Source organism: Odocoileus virginianus, chromosome 17 (assembly GCF_023699985.2).
Source record: "Odocoileus virginianus isolate 20LAN1187 ecotype Illinois chromosome 17, Ovbor_1.2, whole genome shotgun sequence".
NCBI lineage: Eukaryota > Metazoa > Chordata > Mammalia > Artiodactyla > Cervidae > Odocoileus > Odocoileus virginianus.
This window is the reverse complement of record NC_069690.1, coordinates 29,209,497-29,230,702: the sequence shown is the minus strand read 5'-3', so window position 1 is coordinate 29,230,702 and position 21,206 is coordinate 29,209,497. Positions and strand designations below refer to the sequence as shown.

At 41.9% G+C, this 21,206-nt stretch overlaps 1 protein-coding gene across 3 annotated transcripts in view; it reads right to left on the bottom strand.

Annotated features, from left to right (window-relative positions):
* Nucleotides 1–21,206, bottom strand: part of MAP2K4 (mitogen-activated protein kinase kinase 4) — a 78,596-nt gene that overhangs the window by 35,169 nt on the left and 22,221 nt on the right. For 2 of the 3 annotated variants that reach the window (XM_070479123.1, XM_070479122.1), the window contains one exon: nt 13,487–13,589. In XM_070479123.1, coding sequence (XP_070335224.1) covers nt 13,487–13,589 — 103 coding nt within the window. Of the gene's footprint in view, nt 1–4,493; nt 4,573–13,486; nt 13,590–21,206 lie in introns of those variants that run through there. The other variant, XM_020907077.2, reaches the window with a different exon arrangement.

The window sequence follows — 21,206 nt, the reverse complement described above, 5'->3', positions numbered from 1 at the left end:
GCGAGCACTGGGAGACAGGAAGTACACAAGCTGAGCCCTACAGCGCCCCAACCTGCTGCCAAGAGAAGACTGCACAGACTCCAACACAGGGAGGGCAGACTCAGGCAGACCCTCACGTGGAGGTGACGTGTCTGCGAGTCTGGGGAGATCGGTTCTCAAGGCAGAGTGCTGGATAACAGAGCTGCACAGAACCCCAGAGACATGCAGGTGGCGGGGGTGGGGGGGGTGTCCCTTGATCAGCACAAGGTTATGAGGAACCTATATAAGCCCGAGGAAAATGCTACCCAAAAGCATTACAGGGAAGGATATCTAAGCTCATACAACAATCCCTACCGGCAAAGTAGAAAACTCCATATTCACGGGGGATTCAAGAAAGCACACAGGAAGGATCCAGTCTCACCCACCAAAGCTAAAGAGTGAGAACCAAAAGGATCCAAGTATTTCTGAGTAACTTAACCAAAGAAGAAAGCTCAAAAATACTAAGATATAAAAACAGCAGGCATTCCATATCTGGCACACAATATAAAATCAAGTATGCAAAGAAGCAGGATACTAGGAACCATCTCAAGGAGAAAAAGCAATCAACTCAAAGTGACCCAGAGATGACAGAGAGGCAAGAATGAGCAGATAAGGACAATGAAACAGTGCTTATGACTGCATTCCATGTGCTCAAGAAAAAGAATGGAGAGAAGAACCAAATCAAATGTCTAGATATAAAAATCACAAGGGGGCAGGAGGAAACTTTGGGGATGATGAACATGTCTGCCTTCTTGCTTGTGGTGATGGCTTCATGGGCGCATACAGCAAAACCTAGCAAACGTATACTGTACATACGTGCAGATTATTCTGTGTCAGTTAGCCCTTGATAAAACTGTTCAGACGGAGAGAGACAGACTGGCTTCCCTGGACCCCACTCTGTGTGAAAGGGGTGTGCCTGTCACATGTCTACAGTTGGAAGCATGCAGATAGTCTGAGGCATCCAGAGCTCAGCGCATCACCAATCAGAGCACTGGCTGCTCCCCAGTCTCCTTGTTTTTCAGCACTGTGCTCCCCACTGACAGCAGCAAGTACAGACCACATCTCTCAGTCCATCTGCTGCTCCAATCCTTCCCTGCATCCACCTGCAACACACCTCAGAATGACCATGCTACCCAGCAGAATAGGTCAGCATCCATGTCTCCTCCTACTCCCACCCTTCCCCAGTTACTTTCTGTAGTTAGCAAGAGGGGGCAGGACAGAAAAGGGAATGAAGATGCTCTCTGCATTTGAGACTAGGGGCTCAGGGGGGCCCCCTACCACGGGCAGTCTCTGCAGCAATCTAGGAAGAGAAACCCCGGGTACCTTTTTTCTTTATCCTGTTACTGTTATTAGTAATCAGACACAGCATTTAGCATTAAGTTGTCTTAATTGTCTATGTTTCATATTTTCACCTTTGTTTCTTAAGTGTTTTAGCAGGTGGCTGCTACTCACTTATCATTTTGTACTACAAATATGAAATTACTTTTACAAAATCAGAATTTTAGTTCCTCAAGCAAATATGAACCAAGAGTCTGAACCACTTTTCATTCCTAACCTATAGCTAATGTTTGACACTATTACTATGTGAACTGTCTTTTAAACACATAACTATGAAACTATATTCTCAAGCTTTTAATATTTTGGGGGAGCATTTATTCAAATAAGCCAGTGAAAAAAGATTTTATAGAAATAAATTTTATTAGCAGACACATTTAGCATGTATTTTATATATCTACTGAAATCTAGTGTATTTTTGAACCTTGAAGTGTTAAATTGCTACTGTGTGTAAACTATGATCAACCAGCTTAATCGCAACCTATGCTTTAAACCTTATCTCATCCTATTTCCTTATGTATACTCTAGATGCCAATAGAAACATTTAAAGTTAAAGTCATTGTAGGTGGGTTTGAATTCTTCTCTAAAGCATACAATTCACCATGGGTGGCACTTAACACATAAAATATCTTGTTAAAGGAAGAAGAGAACTCCCATTCCTACTGCTTCCTGACTTCTCAGTTTGGTATTCAAGATCCAGAGTCACAGACTAACAAAATCCCATTAGAAATAAAATATGAACTTCGTCTAGTCTCATCCTTCAGGAAACTGCCCGAGAGCCTGGAATGGGCTGAGTGTTCCTCCTCTGTACCCACATATGGTGAGACCAAGACACACCTAAATAGTAGGCTGGCTTGTATTGCTTATTCTTGGTGAACCCTAATTTGGATCCACTTCTAACCATCTTTGCTGAGTTCTGCTTAATTCTGTGATTATCTCCATTAGTCCGCACCAGGGGCCTCACTTTCAGGCGCACAGGTGAGGATGCAGGCACCAGGCGGGGGTCCCTGAGATCACAGAGCAAAGGGAGTTTTCTGTGCAGCTCCATCACTCCCACAAGAATCCCATTCTGCATTTGCTTCTTTGCTACAGGCAGTTATCACTGCTGAAACATCTCCAAGTAGACCCAAACACGCTGACTGAGGCTTCCAAGGGCTGCAGGGACAGAAATCCACCATCAGGACCATGGCTCATAAATGTGTTCAGAAGGTAGAGACATCCCTGGCCTCACCTGCCCAAGCCAACAGTCTATACACTCACATGACAATACAGAGGCTCTCCAACCAGAGTCAAGCCTGCAACTAATGGTTCTGTTCACTCGCTCGTGTATGAAATTTACTTATTTTAAATCATGTACACACTTCCCATTGTCATAATCTAGTCTAATCTCTCAAAATGCTGGTTCTTATTTTGGTTGCAACCACCTCTCAATACATTTCCAGATTCACTCTGCTGTTTCCTAAGGGGTGGGAGTTGAGGAGAGATGGATGGCGATGTTTAACAGCAGACGATTCTCATGGTTTCCCAGGAATGTTTTAGCACTTCTCCTGCGAATATTCCGGGACCACCTCCACCCAGCTGCTTCTGTCTGCATCACAGAGACCGTGTGCTGTGACTGTAACTGCGCCTGTGTGTCCTGTCCTTGAGAAGTTAGTTTAACATCCTCGCCAGCAGGTCAACAGTCTACTTCAGAGTATCTGCCTCATAGGTTTCCCAAGGAAACTTGCCAGGAACTGGCTTTTCTTAACGCAGCACATGGTCCAAGAAGCCGAAGCTCAGCTCTCCAACACCACGTGCAGTGAGCTCAATCACGGCCCCAACAGAAAACATGTCCCCCTGCAACCTCAGAAGGTGACCTTATCTTTACATGTGTAAGTAGGAAAATAGTCTCTAGAGAAGACTGTCCCGGAGTAGGGAGGACTCTAAATATAAGGATGAGTGTCCTTATAAGAGACGGAAAAGGAGAAAACAGAGAAGCACAGGGAGGTCTGGAAGGCGGCAACTGGAATTTTGCAACCAAAACCCAAGGGACGCCAGGAGCTCCCAGAGCTGGAAACAGGACTGGGCGGAGGGGGGGCCCCCTCTGGAGCCTCCGGATGAGGCACAGCCCCATCAGCACTGAGACTTCAGATTTCGGCCTCCCAAACCTGAAAGGACACACTCCTGTTGCTTGAAGCCAAGTCTGTGGTAATTTGTTCCGGCAGCCCTAGGAATCCCACACGCCATCTGAATCACAAGTCACCAAGCTTCTTCTGTCAAGGGACAGACAATAAATACGTCAGGCTTTGCCATCTATACAAGTGTCTGCAGCAAATATATGACTACATGGGTATGGCTACATCCCAATTAAACTTGATTTTCAAAAACACAGCAGCAGGCCACACCTGGCCCATGGGCCGCAGTCTCCTGACTGCATAATCTAAATGACATCTAGTCAGCTAAATATCACTCATCATTTAAATGATCTGAGTCCTATCAATTCATTTCTCACATTGCTTCTCTTTCAAATTTACAATTATGCTCTGGAGGAGAAGAAATTTCAATATCTACCCAAATCCTACAGTTTTATTTCCCGGATTTAATCTTGAGATACACTTCCTGCTTTTTCTGGAAAAGCCTGCCCAGATGCCCCGAGAGAGACCCCTCTGTGGCTCTCCCTCTCTCCCTGCGCAGGGCAGTGAGGGCATGAGGCCGCACGTGCCACCTGGCCCGGGTGCCCTCACAGCGGCGGGGCCTCCAGCAGCAGTCGTTACCTCAGCAGTGGCCTTCTGCTTGCACGGGAAAGTGTGACTCCCCGAACCTGCCAAGGCCTGCTCATTTTCCCCTGATAAATAAGTATCTTCTTGTGTCCACAGCTACCTCTAGTAAGACCCCTTTATTATCTAATCAGCTGGAAATGTGTTTTCTCCTCTTATTTCATTATCACGTTCTTCTACTTCATTTACTGTTACCCTGACTTCCTCCCAATGCTGTCAAACATTTCTTTCTTCCCAAATTATCCCTTCCACCTCCTTCCCAGAGCTTCCTTGACTTTAGCAGGCACACACTAAAATGCCTCAAGCTGTTTCACTCTCTCCTCAGCATATAAATAGATATAACGCGTAAGCATCCTCAGACAGGAAAACAAATGGAACACATACCCTGCACCGCACTGCAACTGTTCTTCTGTGTCCATGCTCTTAGGATCTCTAGATGAACACTGCTTTATGCATCCTTCTGCAATGCAGCTCTGTTAATTCAGGAAATTTCCACAGTAAACGCAATCTGTCGGTTGCCATGGAAACTGCCTGCTTCCTGGCACTACTAACAAAATGAGTATCTTTGCTAAGATTCAAGATGAGGCAAAAGGAAAAGCTGAAAAAAGAAAGATTTCTAGAAGAATCACTCAAACAATCCAAAGATAAACATTCAAATTCTGATATTCATATTCAATGAACAGAAAGTACTGATTGTACAAGTCTGCAGTATTTTGAAGTAGTAGTGATTTACAAAGTAGAAGTACTTTGTTTTTAGTCACAAAGGAAGAGAGTAATAGAGAGAATGCAACAGATGTTCACATTTACATCTTGCTGTGCGTCCCCTAAGAGCTCATCATTGTCGGCTGTACTTAAGGCTTATTACTGGAATGGCTTTCCTGGGCTCTGCTCCTTACAGGAAAGGTAGAAAGCACAAGTTTTTGTAAGATCCTTTCCCTATTTGGGCTCCAATCTCCACTGGCAGCTAATACCCCATCCCCCCAAGCAGGATAAGTTAAAAGTGTGCCTCAGGAGTCTCCGCCAGTAGAAATAGCCTTCCCAGTACCCTCAGAACACTGGGCCTGGCGGACCCCCCGACCCCCATCCTGGAAACGATGCTCCATTCTCAGATATGCTTCCTGCCTCTCAAGTGTCTTTCCGATCTCGGCCGGCCTGTTGCTCCTCCTGTATCCAAGCTCTGAACGCCATGTTTCTTCAGGGCCCAGCCCTGGACCAATGGTCTCACCCACTGTTGACAACTCCTCACTTCTCACCCCTCAGCACCCCGTTTTTAGTTTCAACACCAGAGTGTGTGTCACGTGTACCTCCCTGGGATCTCCATTGGGAGCTTCTGCAGTCAGTTCACACTTAACACACCTAAAGCTGAACTCCTGCTTTTCCGCGCTCCTTCGTCCCTGAAGCTCCAGAACCAATGGTCCCCATCTTAGTAACAGCCACTGAACCTCTCATTCAATCCAGAATTCTGGAAGTCACCATGAAAGCTTTCCCCTCTTCACAACCCATGTTCGAATTATTACCAGTTTCATTTATGCTACCTCCCCAAATCTCTGGAATCTGTCCATTTCCCTGTACCTCCCCTGCCATCCACCTAACATCATGACCACCCGTTACATCTCAGCTACACCAGTGCAGTCTTACTGGGTCTCTCTAAGTCTGTTCTACCCTCTCTCCAATACACTCCACTCAGCAGCCAGAATCATTACTGCAGAACACAAGTCAGATGCTGTCATTCGCCTGCTTCTAACCTGCCACAGCCTCCCATGCTGTGGGAACAACAACAAAGTGTCAGTCGCTCAGTCGTGTCCAACTCTTTGTGACCCCTTGGGCTGCAGCCCACCAGGCTCCTCTTGTCCATAGGACTTCCCAGGTAAGAACACTGGAGTGCGTTACCGTTTTATTCTCCCAGGGAGCAAACGCGCGTCTCTTGCATTGCAGGCAGATCCTTTACCATATGAACCACCAGGGATTTAGTTTAGTTAGTGGGAACAACAAACTAAACACCAAAATGAAATTCATTTTCAGGAGACAGGCAAGTCAACAGCATTTATCATATTCGTTTCTTTAAATAAATATCCCAGACTTAACATCCAGCACCTCAGCCATAAAGGTCCAGCTTAAGATGACACGAGTGCCTCTGCAGGGTGGCGGGGAACAGAGGACCCGCTCAGTCAGGCCTGGCAGGATGACCCTGCGGGCACCACGGCTGCCAGGGGCACGGCGGCCGAGCAGGAGAGGGGGATTGGGGACGAGATCAAACCCCTCTGAACTGTGAGACGCACCACAACAAAAGCTGGGAAAGATTACCTCACACAGTCACTATTCACCAGAGTCAAAAGTCAGCAACACCAAAAGGCCCATCAGTGGATAATGGATAACAAAATGTTATATATACATATAATAAAATATCATTCAGCCTTCAGACGGAAATTCTGACACATATCAGAACACAGATGGAGTGTAACATTATGTCAAGTGAAATAAGCCAGACACAAAAGAACAAGTACTGTATAATTCCACTCATATGAGGTATCTACAGTGATCAGATTCATAAAGACAGAGAATAAAATTAAAATGGTGACTATCAGAGACCAGAAAAAGAGGAATGGGGAGTTAGTGTTCAATGGACACAGAGTCACAGTTTGAGAAAATAAAAGAGTTCTGGAGATGAATGGTAGTGATGGATACACAACAATATGAATGCATAATGTTACTAAACTGTACACTAAGAAATGGGTAGAATGGTCAATTTTATGTTATCTATATTTTGCTACAGTAAAAAAATAAAGTTTGCTGCAGTAAATCTAAGCCAGCCAAAAATAAGTAGATTACCCCACAGAATTTGACACATTTGGCATTTTTTAACTGGGGGTATTCTTGCCTGGAAAATTCCATGGACAGAGGAGCCTGGCAGGCCACAGTCCGTGGAGCTACAGAGCACTGGACACGGCGAAGCACAGAGGGGCATGGGCCTCCAGGTGGCACCAGTGGTGAAGAACCCACCTGCACACTGTTTGCAACAGCCAGGGCAAGGAAGCAACCTGGATGTCCATCAGCAGACAAACGGATAAAAAAGCTGTGGTACATCACAGCAATGGAATATTACTCAGCTATTAAAAAGAACACATTTGAATCCATTCTAGTGAGGTGGATAAAACTGGAGTCTATTATACAGAGTGAAGTAAGTCAGAAAGAAAAACACCAATACAGTATATTAACGCATATACATGGAATTTAGAAAGATGGTAACGATGACCCTATATGTAAGAGAGCAAAAGAGACACAGATGTAAAGAACAGACTTTTGGACTCTGTGGGAGAAGGCAAGGGGGGGATGATTTGAGAGGATAGCACTGAAACATGTATATTACCATATGTGAAACAGATGACCAGTCTAAGTTCGATTCATGAAACAGGGCACTCAAAGCTGGTGCACTGGGACAACCCAGAGGTATGGGGTGGGGAGGGAGGTGGGAGGGGGGTTCAGGACGGGGGGACTCATGTACACCTGTGGCTGATTCAAGTCAATGTATGGCAACAACCACCACAATATTGTAAAGTCATTAGCCTCCAATTAAAATAAGTTTAAAAAAAAAGAAAAAAGAATCCACCTGCAATGCAGGCAATGAGGGTTCAATCCCTGGGTCGGGAAGATCCCCTGGAGAAGGAAATGGCAACTCACTCCAGTATTCCGGCCTGGGAAATCCCATGGACTAGAGAAGTCTGGTGGGCTACAGTCCTGGTGGGTCATAAAAAGTCGGACACAACTTAGCAACTGAACATGCACTAATTTGTACCTATAAATATCTCTGCCATCATGTGAAAGAGCCCCATCACAGAAACGTACAGACTCCAAATGACTGTGATTACATTAAAAACTTCAGATGGAGAAAAACCCTTCTATGCTCATGCTGACTGATGGTTTTCATACTTAGGAACTGGCCAGAGATGTCCTGGGACTATTCTGGGGAACAAAGGTAGACAATACCACAGAAACCTCTCCCACCTCCACAAACAACCTGTCAGGCTCATGCATAAGAATTTTACTTCAAGAAAGGAGCACGACACTGGCTTGATTCCTATTCATTTTCTCTCTCCCGTTCCCTGCCATTCACCATATAAAATAATGTAAGTCCTTATCCCAATTCAATGCCTGAACTGACACCAGAGGTGAGTGACACCCTGATGCTCACAGGGACCATCATCATGCTTAGGTAGAAACCAGGACTCCCGTATTAATGAAAAGGTTAACCCATGATAGTAAGTTGAGAACATAAAGAATAAGTTGAGAAGATAAAGCTCCCACAATTTAACCAGGAATAAGAGCCTACGTCATTTATAATCACATTCTAAGATGTAGCTCTACTAAGTAGGCACAGCATGGAATTAATACTAGTGATTAACTGGTGACTTCAAAACTCCTTTTAAAACTACTTCCTAGATGTTCCAGGGCACAACTGAGCCTTTTTCTGTTCCAATGTAACAAAGATAAATGAGACCCTAGAGATCCTCTTGGTCTCGACAGATAAAGAGCCCCTTAAATTTACAACATATGGTTTCAAAATGTTTAGCTTAAACCCCCAAATGTATCTTTACTCATCATTATTTATTTCCAATGTTAGCTTTTGGGTTAGTGTTTCTTCTTTACAATCCTGATATGCTGTGAAGATAAAGGGCTGTTTTTTAGAATCACGATGTTATGTGGTGCGCTCCAAATAATTCAGCACACTGAGAGCACTCGCAAGTCACTCAGATGTGATGCGATGAAAGCACAGTACCAGCAGTGGAGTACCTACTTCTGTTCCTGTCAAGTTTTATATACAGAACATGACTTCAGCGTACGTCTGCCACATGTGTCAAACCACCCCTGGGGTATCAGAAAGACGTACGGTGCTGAGTATGATCCAACCCTGATAGAAGTGTAAAGAAAGACAGACACACATTTTTTCCTTTCATTTTTCTTTCTACTCTGTAATTTTACAGCTTAATCTTTCATTTAAAGAGCGAAAGGGCAAAATGTTATAGATTTGTTATATCTAGGTAGTAGGTACAAGAATCTCTACTATACCACTCATTTTTTTGTGTGTATGTAGGAAATATTTCTAATTTTAACCAATGATAATTAAAAACCAAGGTTTCTTGTTCGGGTGGTCTTATTCTTTAAGGACAAACATGAAAAGAATGACTTAAAAAAACAAAAGGAAATAAAGAAACAGAGATTTAGGCAAATTTCTGAATACCCTGAAGCACACCGAAATATGCAGACAAAGCAAAACTAACAAATTCCAAGAGAAGGGACTCTACAGTTTCAAAAACTTGTTAGCCAAGAGCAGTACAAAACCTTGTTTAGCTCCTGCTTCAAACTACTGGGGAAAAAAAAGATGATGAAGTAATCACTTATTTGATATTAAAATGATAATATTATAATTGTGTTTTTTAAAAGGAGTCCTTATCTCTTAAAAACACATCCTGAAATATTTATAGATAGAATAACATGTCTGAGGTTTGGTTAAAACTAAGGAGGGCAGAGGAATAATAGTGGCCATATTAACTGCTAAAGCTGATTGATAAATACATAAAAATTCATCTACCACATTCCAGTTTTGGATATATTTATAGCTTCCCATAATAAGGAGTTAAAAAAAAAAAAACTGAAATATAGAAAAGTGCCATCCACAACACACAGGAAGAGAGGAGCACCGAGCAGAGGCCAGAGGCAGGCCTCTCCCAGCATGGCCTCAGAGAGGAGCCACGGCTGGGCAGGAAGAGACCCAGAGGCTCAAGGTGAGAGCCCTTTCTAGAAGAAAGGTTTATCCAGCATCTCCTGTCCCCACACTCAGCCCATAATGGAAAGAGAGCATGTCTCTAAGGAAAACAAACATACTATCTGGAAAAAACAAAGCCTCCTAGCGCAAATGTTGGCCTACTCAGTATCGCCTCTAGAATATTCCTGGCCTAACAACCAGTACTCAAACCATTCACAGAAATGTCAAAGCAACCCGCCAGCTGACCGTCTATGATCAGAGCCTCCAGTAAGTTTTCTAAGTTCCTCATCCTTAACTATCGATGGACAAGCAAGAATTACTAGACATGTGGAAAAAAGCTAACATGATAGAGAAAGACAAGAGAAACAGTGCCCCTTGAGGAAACAGATTACCTAGAGAACAGAAGAGAATGATTTTACATCCATAAATTAAGAATAAAATACCAAGAAAAAAGCCAGAATCAACTCTTAGACATAAAAGTCAATTGCCAAAACAGAACATTTTAGAGAAGGGCCAGAAAATTTTTAAAAATCTCCTAGGATATAAAGCAAGAAAACAAAGATTAAAAAATAGAACAGTCAAACACTCGGGGAATTCAGAGATATGAATTCAGAATACAAATTCAGAAAAACGAAATAACACACATTTCAGGAGGAGAGAACAGGAGAAACATGAAGGAATCTTCAAAAGAAAAGCAGCAGTAACTCGGAAACAGGTAACATGAATCTTCAGACTAAAACCATTCATCCGGTACACAGCAGGGTGGCCCAAACCTAAGCATACTCTGATAAAACTGAAGAACACCAACAATAAAGACAAAGTGGAAAAGCGAGAGAGGAATAATGGGTCATCTCTAAGTAACATCTCCGCTGCAGTAAAACGGACCTAACATGGCTCCCTCAAATTTATCCTGCGCAGACACTCACCAGAATGCCCTTCTTCCGCTTTTCTCCACCTGAGCTCCTCCACGGGGCTTTCAAAACCCAGTTCAAACCTTGGTCCTCAGGGACACTTCTCCACGTTGTTTATCTGAACTGCTCTTGCCCTTCCTGCACCACTCATTTGACATTTGATCTGTATTACCCCTTGCCTTACTTCTTGAAGGGCTGCCTTCTTGAAATTTTATTTAAATTGCTATTTCTCAGAAAGTAAGGATACTGTCTTGTTTGTTGGTTTGTTTTTTAATCTTTCACAGAATCCTGCACCCAAACAATGCCAAAAAGGATCTGAAACTAGTGCTGTGATGAATCTTAACTTCATAAGTTGCTTATGTTTCATCTAATCTTGCTCTAAGTTCATTTTTAAAGTTTTATATTTATATTTACAACTAAAGTTAAAAAAAAAAAAAAACTGAATGCAAGGATATTTTAGGAGAAAGAAACATTTTGGCACAGAGGTGCTGCTATCTTCCCTCAGTGGGGAAGATCCCCTGGAGAAGGAAATGGCAACCTATTCCAGTATTCTTGCCTGGAAAATCCCAAGGAAAGAGGAGCCTGGTGGGCCACAGTCTATGGAGTCACCAAGAGTCACACACGACTGAGAAACTATGCATCTTTTTCAAAGCCCCTACATACTGCAAGCAGTATTTTCTAGCTGCAAACTTATCCTGAACAGTGATGAGCTGTGGATTTTGGTGCCTGAGATGACACAGAACGAGCCCCACAGAGGCGGGTGGGAGGTAGGAGATGTGCCAGTCCACTAAGCAGGGAAAAATTGTCTTTGACGAGTATCAATTTTAGTAGTTGCCTATTCCCAAAACAGACCAGTGCAATAACAAAACTCAACGGCAGGGTCTAAACCGTGTACATACCAGAATCAAATTCCAAAGATTCTACCACAAAGTAAAAATGTCTGTTACTGTCTCCTCTCTAACTTTTAACACCTGAGAAGAGACAAGAAAGAAACCCAGCTGGTTACAGGACTGCTATGAAGTAGTAGGTTTAAAAAAGAGAAAGGGCAGAGGGGAAGGAGGGACCTGACTGACTTAAATTTTGGAAGAACGTTTACTTTCACACTGATAACTGTTTAAAAAAAAAAAAAAAAAAATTTGTCCACGAATTCCCCTAGACATGAAGAAAGTCATGAGAGAAGAAAGTACAGATACGGGAATGTTTTTCTAAGTTCTAAATGCAAATCAGGTTGTGTTTCTCTTTGTCCAAGGGGCTTTAAAAAAAAAAAAAAAAAGGGAAAGAAAGATTTGTTAAGTTTGGTGATTACTACATATCTTTTCTTTCTCAGATGTCAAACATGCAGTTGAGTTAGCAACCAAGGTAACAGAAAAGAACTTTGTTCAGGAATTAGCTTTGTACTAGCTTTCACTAGAAATTCTAGGAAAAGAGGAAGGAGGTTCTTTTGAGAGTGTTTCCTTGCTGCTGGAGCTCGGACTAATTAAGCAATACTAAGAATTTCCTTTCTCAGTATGTTTCAGAGAAGGTAAAAAGGTTGAGCTCTGACAAGATACCTCATTGCGAACAGCGGTCTAATAAAGTAGTCTAATAAAGCTGACAGACGCCACACCAAGCCAAATGAACTGCTATCGGTTTCCATTTAAAATACGTTTCAATTCCCTTAAGGTGGCAGTTGCAAGCCTGAGAGCATACATACACATATATTCCTTCCTTCTAGACACTGATGCTTTAAAAATATTTTCAGCATCTCTTTGCAATACACTCTTCTACCAATGTGTAACTGTGCAAATATTGTGCATGCCAAATTTCAAAAGAAAACAGCAATAAACATGCCTCTTTGGGAAAAATAAACATATTTGTAGTCTAATAAAGTCTGAATGCAAATTGTTGAGGAATTATTACAAAGCTATAAAATAATGGATCTGAAAGCTTTTTAAACTGTGTCTTCCACCACTTGCTTTATAGTTCGCAATATTAGAAATGGGTGAAAATGTTTTCTTTTCTGGACATGAGTAGAAATGTAAATCTGTGGCTCTGACCCTTTATGTTCCTGCCAGGTTTGAGGAGAAGACATTATTATTTAACACATCACTTCATTTCGATTCAAAGGTTTCTGTAAAATATTATTGTAATAAGATTGTTTTAAATTAACTAATACATTTCTACTACTTTTCAGTGAAGTGCTATTACTATAATGTCATTTATATTTTTCAGTTTTAAAGAATCACTAACACCTGCACACTGACATGTACAAACTCTTTCCATTTACCTTGACACGGAAATCTGACGGGCACTAGGTATATTCAGAATGGGAGTCAGCTTTGTCACCTAGTGAGTGGGGGTGATTTGTGCTCATCTCCAGGGGAGTGTTAAGTGTTCTGAATACTACTCACAACTCAACTGGAAATCCAGGAGGAGGGGTATTAAACAATACTCTCATTGTTCAATGAGAGAAATTAAAACAGTATAAATATATCTGAATCTTCAGCTCTTTTCTTACCTTCAAGTAAAACTTTAGAAAGGAAAATTGTGTTTGCCTACTTCAGACTACAGGATCAACAGCTTTTGTAAGTTCAAACAGCAATATTTCAAATGGCCCATAAAATAAAAGAAATACCAGCCCCTAGACTTGCAAAACTTGATAAAATACAATAGCTTTAAAACCTCTGCTTGAGTTGAGCCTTTTATTGGTTACCGGAAATACTCACATGTGTGGGTTTTGAACTCCTGCAGGGTTGGGATTCAGAGTAAACCTTGCTGTAGATTTGAAAGGTGGATTTGCAAAATTCAACTTCAGTGCTTTGCGTTTACCTAAGAAATAACAAATAGAAAGTAAAAGTTTCAAGGACTATAAAACAGGCAGGATTCTGGGGGCACAGGAAATTCACACCAAGACGTAGGAAATTTTGCTTTAACATACATTAATATAATATTTTGAGAGGTGGCAAAGAATTTCTCAGAATTAAGAAAAAGTAAATAAAAATGATCCAAAGTTGTTACTAACCACAAATCACTCATTGTCTCCAAAAGAACAGAAAACAGTGCTCAGTGCTTTCAGTTTATATTGTTCAGAGGTGCTAAGGCTTTTGCATGTAAAAATACCACTATAAAAATCATTCTCCTCGGCAGATATATTGAAAAATACTAAAATATCAGCACCTTTCCAGTGTTACATTCTAATTCTTTAGTTTAATAAAAATCATTTCCCCTCAAATGTAATATAAACAACTGAGTGAAGAATATAAAGCATTTCACAACCATGATGCTAAAAACATCATGGAACAGTCCATTTCAAATTAATAACACAGGTAAGCCAAACCATCATTTCTCTGGGGCAATTTATTTGGCTTGGGAAGGGAGAAATTATCAATGTTTTATGTTTTATTATTTTTTTAAAGTCCTTTAAAAGCCAGAAAATTCAGAAAAGATAAACAAAAATATATAATTATACACCTGTAAGTATATTACAGGGTTTTAAAAACTTGTATATACACTTAAAAGTCCAATTATCCCAAAATAATCATTGTCTATTGCAGACTATTTTCTACACATTTTTTTTTTTCCTCTACAATCAAAATCAGACCACAGTACTGATTTGCAACATGCTTTAGTCACAGATCCTATTTTTTTCTATGTCAATAAATCTTACAAAATCACTAGTGGAGGGGTTTACTATATGGAAATTTTGTAACAGAGTTGGGTTTTTCCACATTTTTAGTACATCTTGGTTGCATGTACATCTTGAGGATACATTTTCCAGCACTCATTTTTCACAGTGTATCATACACGTATCTACCTATTCCAACAACATCTCTCCCATCCAAACCCCTTCCCACCTCAGTGGATTCAGAAGAGGGGTCAGAGGGCTCAGCCCACTGGGCCCGGGCTTTGAGGAGCCTGGACCGAGAGCACCAGGCTGGCGGGGAGGCCCCCAGGGCAGCAGCACCGGCTCCTCCGGGGCTCCAGGGGCGGCTCTCAGGGACGCGCCTTGCCACAGGAGAACAGTGGTTCCTAAGGAGCCCACTGTCAGAAATAAGCGGAGTACAATGTGAACTTTCCACAGAAGTTGTCCTTCTGGGTGCCTTTTTAAAAAAAATAATTTTTAATTTGATCGCAAGTAGAGAAGGGATATTCAAACTATACATGCAAAAGGTATTAAAAAAGCAAACTCTATATTTACAAAAAAAAAATCTGTAAAAAATTAAAGACTTGGAAAATTCTTGCAATATAAAATCAAAAACTTAACTATATAAGGACATCACACAAATCAAGAAAAAAATACAAAAAATGGCAAGGGTATGAAAAGTTAAGCAAAACTGAGAAAAAAATTATGAAAGGTACTTAGTGACACCAAAAACAATTAAAACTTTTGTTCATGTGAAACTGGAAAAGTTTAGAGGTTTTATTTTTGTACACATACATTTATTCTTTTAATGATATATGGTGATCAGATGACCAGGTAAAAGAATCACTAGCAAAATACACTGTTGGTAGAAGAAAAACCGTTGGGAAGAGGTTCAGCAGCAAACAAGAAGCAGCTTTAAATGAGTAAGTTCTTTCATGTCCTGCAAACCTGTCTTTAAGGAAGGTTTAAAGGTGGAGGACCACTTGCAGGCACTGCTAGATTCTGAAATTGTTTGGGACTGCTTGCTCACTCCTTTCTGCCTTCAGTTTTCTCCCTTTTTGAATGAAAATCTCCCTAATGGTTATCCAATGCCTGACCTACCACTGTAATGTTTTTGGAAGCAGATAATTCATCATCTAGTTACCAGGTTCACAGACAGAGAAGAAATTGGTGTCGTGATGGATCATACTTAAGAGTCTCACTCATACCTGACTGAGATGCTTCCAATGATGAGATTTGGGACTGGTGAGCTGATGATGTCTAGACAAAGTCTGGACTTGAGCTGATTTTGTAATGAGCCATGACTTCTGGGAAATGTTGAGGCAGATGAATGTATTTTGCATGTAGGACAGATGTAATTACATAGGGACCAGAGGCATATGGTAGTGGGCAGAAAAGGTGGCTCCCAAAATACCAGAATCTATGAATGCTACTTTATATGGCAAATTAAGAACCTTTGCTATCATAAATTTGAATTAGCTCAGTGCTAACAAGCTCCCCAAATCAAAGGCTGAACACCACCTGTCATGCGTGTGTGTTTGAAACTGACTGGTACATCACCCATGTTCTCTGCATGGTGAAAAAGTGATAAAAGATTAAATGCTAAGGACAATAACAGAACACAGAATCATTGTGAAAACTATCCACAGACAGACACTAAAACTGGTCCTCTCTGCAAAAGCCCAATTTGACAGAACAGTAGCTAACCTTTGCAGGCAAATAAAACATGTCACTATAATTAAAACTTACTCAAATTGCTCTTTTGAAAATAAATATTTCTATATAATACACACACACACACACACACACAGATTCCTTTTCACACTGCATTCACATTAAACAAAGATAAATTAGGGTCCTTAAAGGACATTTACTATATCAACAAACACTCACACAAGGAACAGAATGTGACTTACATAAATGAGATTTAAACACACTCTCTACTTCAGAAACATCTGCAGCTATCTTAAAAACAGTCCGAGTATATATTTTGATCTTTCACCAACAAAATACACTAAAGAATTCTATAAAAGTTCAAAGTATCTATAAGCAACAATGACTCAGAGTCTGAGATTGAGTTACATGACCTGTTCTCAGCAGTGCACCCTACATTTAAGAGGAGCTCATAAGGCAGTCAGTCTAGGGGAGGACAATAACACCCCAGAAAGGCCAGCAAAGATGAGGTGGATGGTAAGGTACAAAGAGGCAGCTTCTACAATACTTTAAGGGCTATTTCTGAATCTCTGTAGGCATGAGCCTTTTTGTTTGCTTGTTTAAGCATCTCTTCCTCTATATTCAATCTCTAAGTAAGAACCTTTCTCAGTTCTGATCTTTCTTGTCTTTACCTCTCTTTCTCAAGGGCCCCAAAAAACTAAACCCTAAAAGCAACCTGTCACCATGTATTCAGATATTTTGACAAAACTACAAACAAACAGGATATTGGATCAATATGGATTTTTTTTTCAAGTGCCTGCAACAGGCAAAAAAGAGTATAAGGATACTATAGATGGCTCGAGGAGATTTTTAGAAGCTAACAGGGATTAAAATAGCTTTACAAGTAATTTAAAGTCATTATCAAAAAAGACTATAAATTTGTGATTATAATCCTCCCTTTGGTAAGACTGTCACCAAATAATAAATTCCTAACCAATCAACAGAAATAAACAGACCGTCCCCTTTATCTGCAGTAGGATAGAAACAAGGCAGGTCAAACACCTTATTTATATGGAAGGAGTTTCCCATAGAGAAGACTGTCTTTGTATACCTGAAACCCAAGTTCGGTGCCTGATACAGAAAATATGCTCACATATTTACTGATCTGGGAATAAATCTGACAGGGACAGACCCAGACAATGAAAAGCATGGGTTAAATCAGCTGGAATCAGTTTCTGCTGTTTGCACCCAGGAACCCTGACTGATAAGGAAAACAGTATGTGTCCTCATCCAGTCATATTCCCAGAGTGCTGCTGTGTCCTTTAGGGCAAGGCTGTCTGACTTTTTTCATGCCATAATTTATATGACAATGAGGACATCTGTTCAATGCAGGGAGAAAATGAGAACCACAGTTGGCCTCGAAGCTGGCCGAGGTGGTTCAGCAGCCTCAAGCCCTACTCAGCTGCTCCAAGGACCGAGAGGTCAACCTTTCTGCATCACCCTTGAAATTCTGGTTTCCAAGTTCTGCCTTAAGAGGATGCCAGTGACATTTACACAACCTTTCCAGTATCATCACTCTACAATTTATTCTTCACAGTTCTCACGGGAGGAGCATTCCCAAGCATGGGATCTTCAAGAATATTCAGAACAGCGATTCTGAAGCAGGAGAATCTGTCCAAGCATATCCATACTCACTATGGCCCAGGAGTATCTTTTGCTCTAAATCTGACCACAGAACAACTCAGAAAATTGCAGCTGAAAGGAAGACATCTTTCAGCTTTCAGATCTCTGTGGTTTCTGCAGTGGACTGTTACAGAAATAGCCGCCAATGAACCACAGCTCCGTGTCCGTGCCTCTCTGCAACGTGACTCTGCTGCTCCTGCCATCACAGGGGGAATCTGTGTCCCTCCTCCTGAACCCAGGCAGGCCTGGGATTTGCCCTTGCCGGTTCCACTCACACGCTCCTGCAGAGTTCCTGAGTCTAAACGGAAAGCAGGTCAGTCAGGCTTCCTGGACGATGAAGGGGCAATGGAGTGGGAGGCCTGAAGGCCCGGCCAGTCCAGCTAAGCTGAAGCAGCCCCAGCAGACCAAGGAGCTGAATGCAGACATGTGAGTAACAAACAGAATCATGAAGAATTAAACAGTTGGTGTTTTAAGCCACTACTCACATGCCAAAGGAGCTGGCAGAAATGGAAAGGTGATTGGATCAGTCTATCTGGAGGAAGCCCCCTGACACCACAGGGGACTCCCCAAAACCAAGGCCGGGAGTAGGTGGGAACCTTAACTACAACAGACAGAGCACTCCGATCATACCTCCAGGAATACTGGTGACTGATCTACAAGTATTCAGAGCAGCCCACCAGGGGTGGGGGAAAAGAACTGCCTTAAATGCTCATTTCTCCCTTGGCTCTGAGTAACCTCATTTGCAAAACAGAAAGAATATCCAGAGTAATTTTTCAAGTTATCTGTAATCACCAGAAAACAGGAAGACAATTCCAACTATGCAACCTCAAACAACTTCAGAAATGAGGAAATAAAGTGGCAGACAAGAGTTTACTTTCATCCCGTTTTCTGCCTCCATTAGCACTGTGACAAGTGCTCTCTCTTACATATCGTGAACTCAAGAGAGTAAGAGAGGAAGGACATTGACTTGAAATCAAGAGAAATGGGCAACGTTGTCCATTCTAGGCTCACAGTCCCAGGCATTCCAAGCATTAAATGAGCCACTATCAGCTAACATTACATTGCTTCCTTCTCCTCCAGACTTCAGCACATAAGGGTAAGCAACATCCAAAAATTAATAAGATCTCACTTAGAACTCTGAACCCTCATCAATAAAACAAAACACTGTCACTCACTCATGCACGTAAGCATTCTGGAAACTGGACTGCTGAGTTTAAGAAACCAACAGCCCCTTCATCACATTTTAACACTTCTGTGTGTAAGATGGATTTGGGGGAAGTCCAATGAAAGAAGTTATGTAGCCAGAGGTGCAGAAATGTCACACTTACACGCAAGCCAGTCTGCCAGGCAGAGGGGACAAAAGGACAAAGCAGTGACCTACCCATAAAGACTACTGTCTTTGGCATCCTGCCAAAATTAAAAGAGACTGTGGTTGGAGGAAGTTAAAGGGTAGGAATAGGGAAGAAAAGCACTTTTGCTAGATATTAAGTGAGCACCAATGAAATACTGATGAAGATAAAAACAAGGATATTTCTGTGGTCTAGTAATCCACACATCTGTAAAACCAAGATTACAAACTGTCCCTTCCTTGTCGGAACTGCTGTGGTAAGGACTAACACAGGCCAGATGTCAATAACCAGCAAACAAATGTAACTCCTCCAACTAAACTGGCCAAATCCTGATTAGTCCAAACTCCTCAAAAATACCCAGGAAGCCAGCCAGTTCAGGAAGACCCTCCCGGGATTGCCAGTACAGCACAAATGTCCAGGCTCTACTGAAATTAACAGGACTTGAGAAGCCTGTCCGTACCACCATGCAGACAGAATCTCGGCTCTGGACCTCTACAGACCCAAGTTCTGCTGTGAAGACCCCAGGGTCACTGAGAGGCAAAGAGGGAAGCCCTCTGTCTGAACTGCAGAGCCTCAGTTAAAGCCACTACACTCTCTCTCTGCAATGAGAGAGTATAAGGGCCTTACCAATCAGTGACAGCAAATATCCCCCTTAGAAAATACACAAACGGCATGAACGGGCCATTAACAAAAGAAGGGATACAAATAGATTAGAAATAAGCCATTAACATGAAAAAAATTTTCAAATTCTTCTAGTCATCCAAAAAAATAAAATTCAATTTTTGCCTTAAATACCACACATAAATAGGGAGCCCTAATATCAAAGTTCACACAGGTATGATAAGCAGCAGTCCCCAAGGGACTTTACCACAGCTATACTTTCACAGTTGTGTGTAGTCAGATGGTGTCCCTTACCCACCTCAGTTCCAGCAAGGCAGAAACTACTTCTCATGTGCCTCAGTGGCCTAAGAATTACACCAGACACATAAACCCTCAACACTTCTTCAGTCAACAGATGAACACAGACAAACGAAAGAACAAACAATGCACTGCTGTGAATGAATATTAACTGGCCCAGTTTCTAGAGGGCAATACCTACAGAACACCTCAAAATGTCCTGCTGCCTAAGCCAGTAACTCTATCCCTAAGAATCTGTCCTTTAGGAAGTTAAAGATGACACAAAGAAAGTTATCCAAAGCAGAGATATTTCTGTTCAGTTCAGTTCAGTCGCTCAGTCGTGTCCGACTCTTTGCAACCCCATGAATTGCAGCATGCCAGGCCTCCCTGTCCATCACCAACTCCCGGAGTTTACTCAAACTCATGCCCATCGAGTCGGTGATGTCATCCAGCCATCTCATCCTCTGTTGTCCCCTTCTCCTCCTGCCCCCAATCCCTCCCAGCATCAGGGTCTTTTCCAACGAGTCAACTCTTCGCATGAGGTGGCCAAGGTATTGGAGTTTCAGCTTCAGCATCAGTTCTTCCAATGAACACCCAGGACTGATCTCCTTCAGGATGGACTGGTTGGATCTCCTTGCAGTCCAAGGGACTCTCAAGAGTCTTCTCCAACACCATAGTTCAAAAGCATCAATTTTTCGGCACTCAGCTTTCCTCACAGTCCAACTCTCATATCCATACATGACCACTGGAACCATAACCTTGACCAGACGGACCTTTGTTGGCAAAGTAATGTCTCTGCTTTTTTAATATGCTGTCTAGGTTGGTCATACCTTTCCTTCCAAGGAGTAAGTGTCTTTTAATTTCATGGCTGCAATCACCATCTGCAGTGATTTTGGAGCCCAAAAAAATAAAGTCTGACACTGTTTCCACTGTCTCCCCATCTATTTTCCATGAAGTGATGGGACCAGATGCCATGATCTTAGTTTTCTGAATGTTGAGCTTTAAGCCAACTTTTTCACTCTCCTCTTTCACTTTCATCAAGAGGCTTTTTAGTTCCTCTTCACTTTCTGCCATAAGGGTGGTGTCGTCTGCATGTCTGAGGTTATTGATATTTCTCCCGGCAATCGTGATTCCAGCTTGTGCTTCCTCCAGCCCAGCATTTCTCATGATGTACTCTGCATGTAAGTTAAATAAGCAGGGTGACAATATACAGCCTTGAGG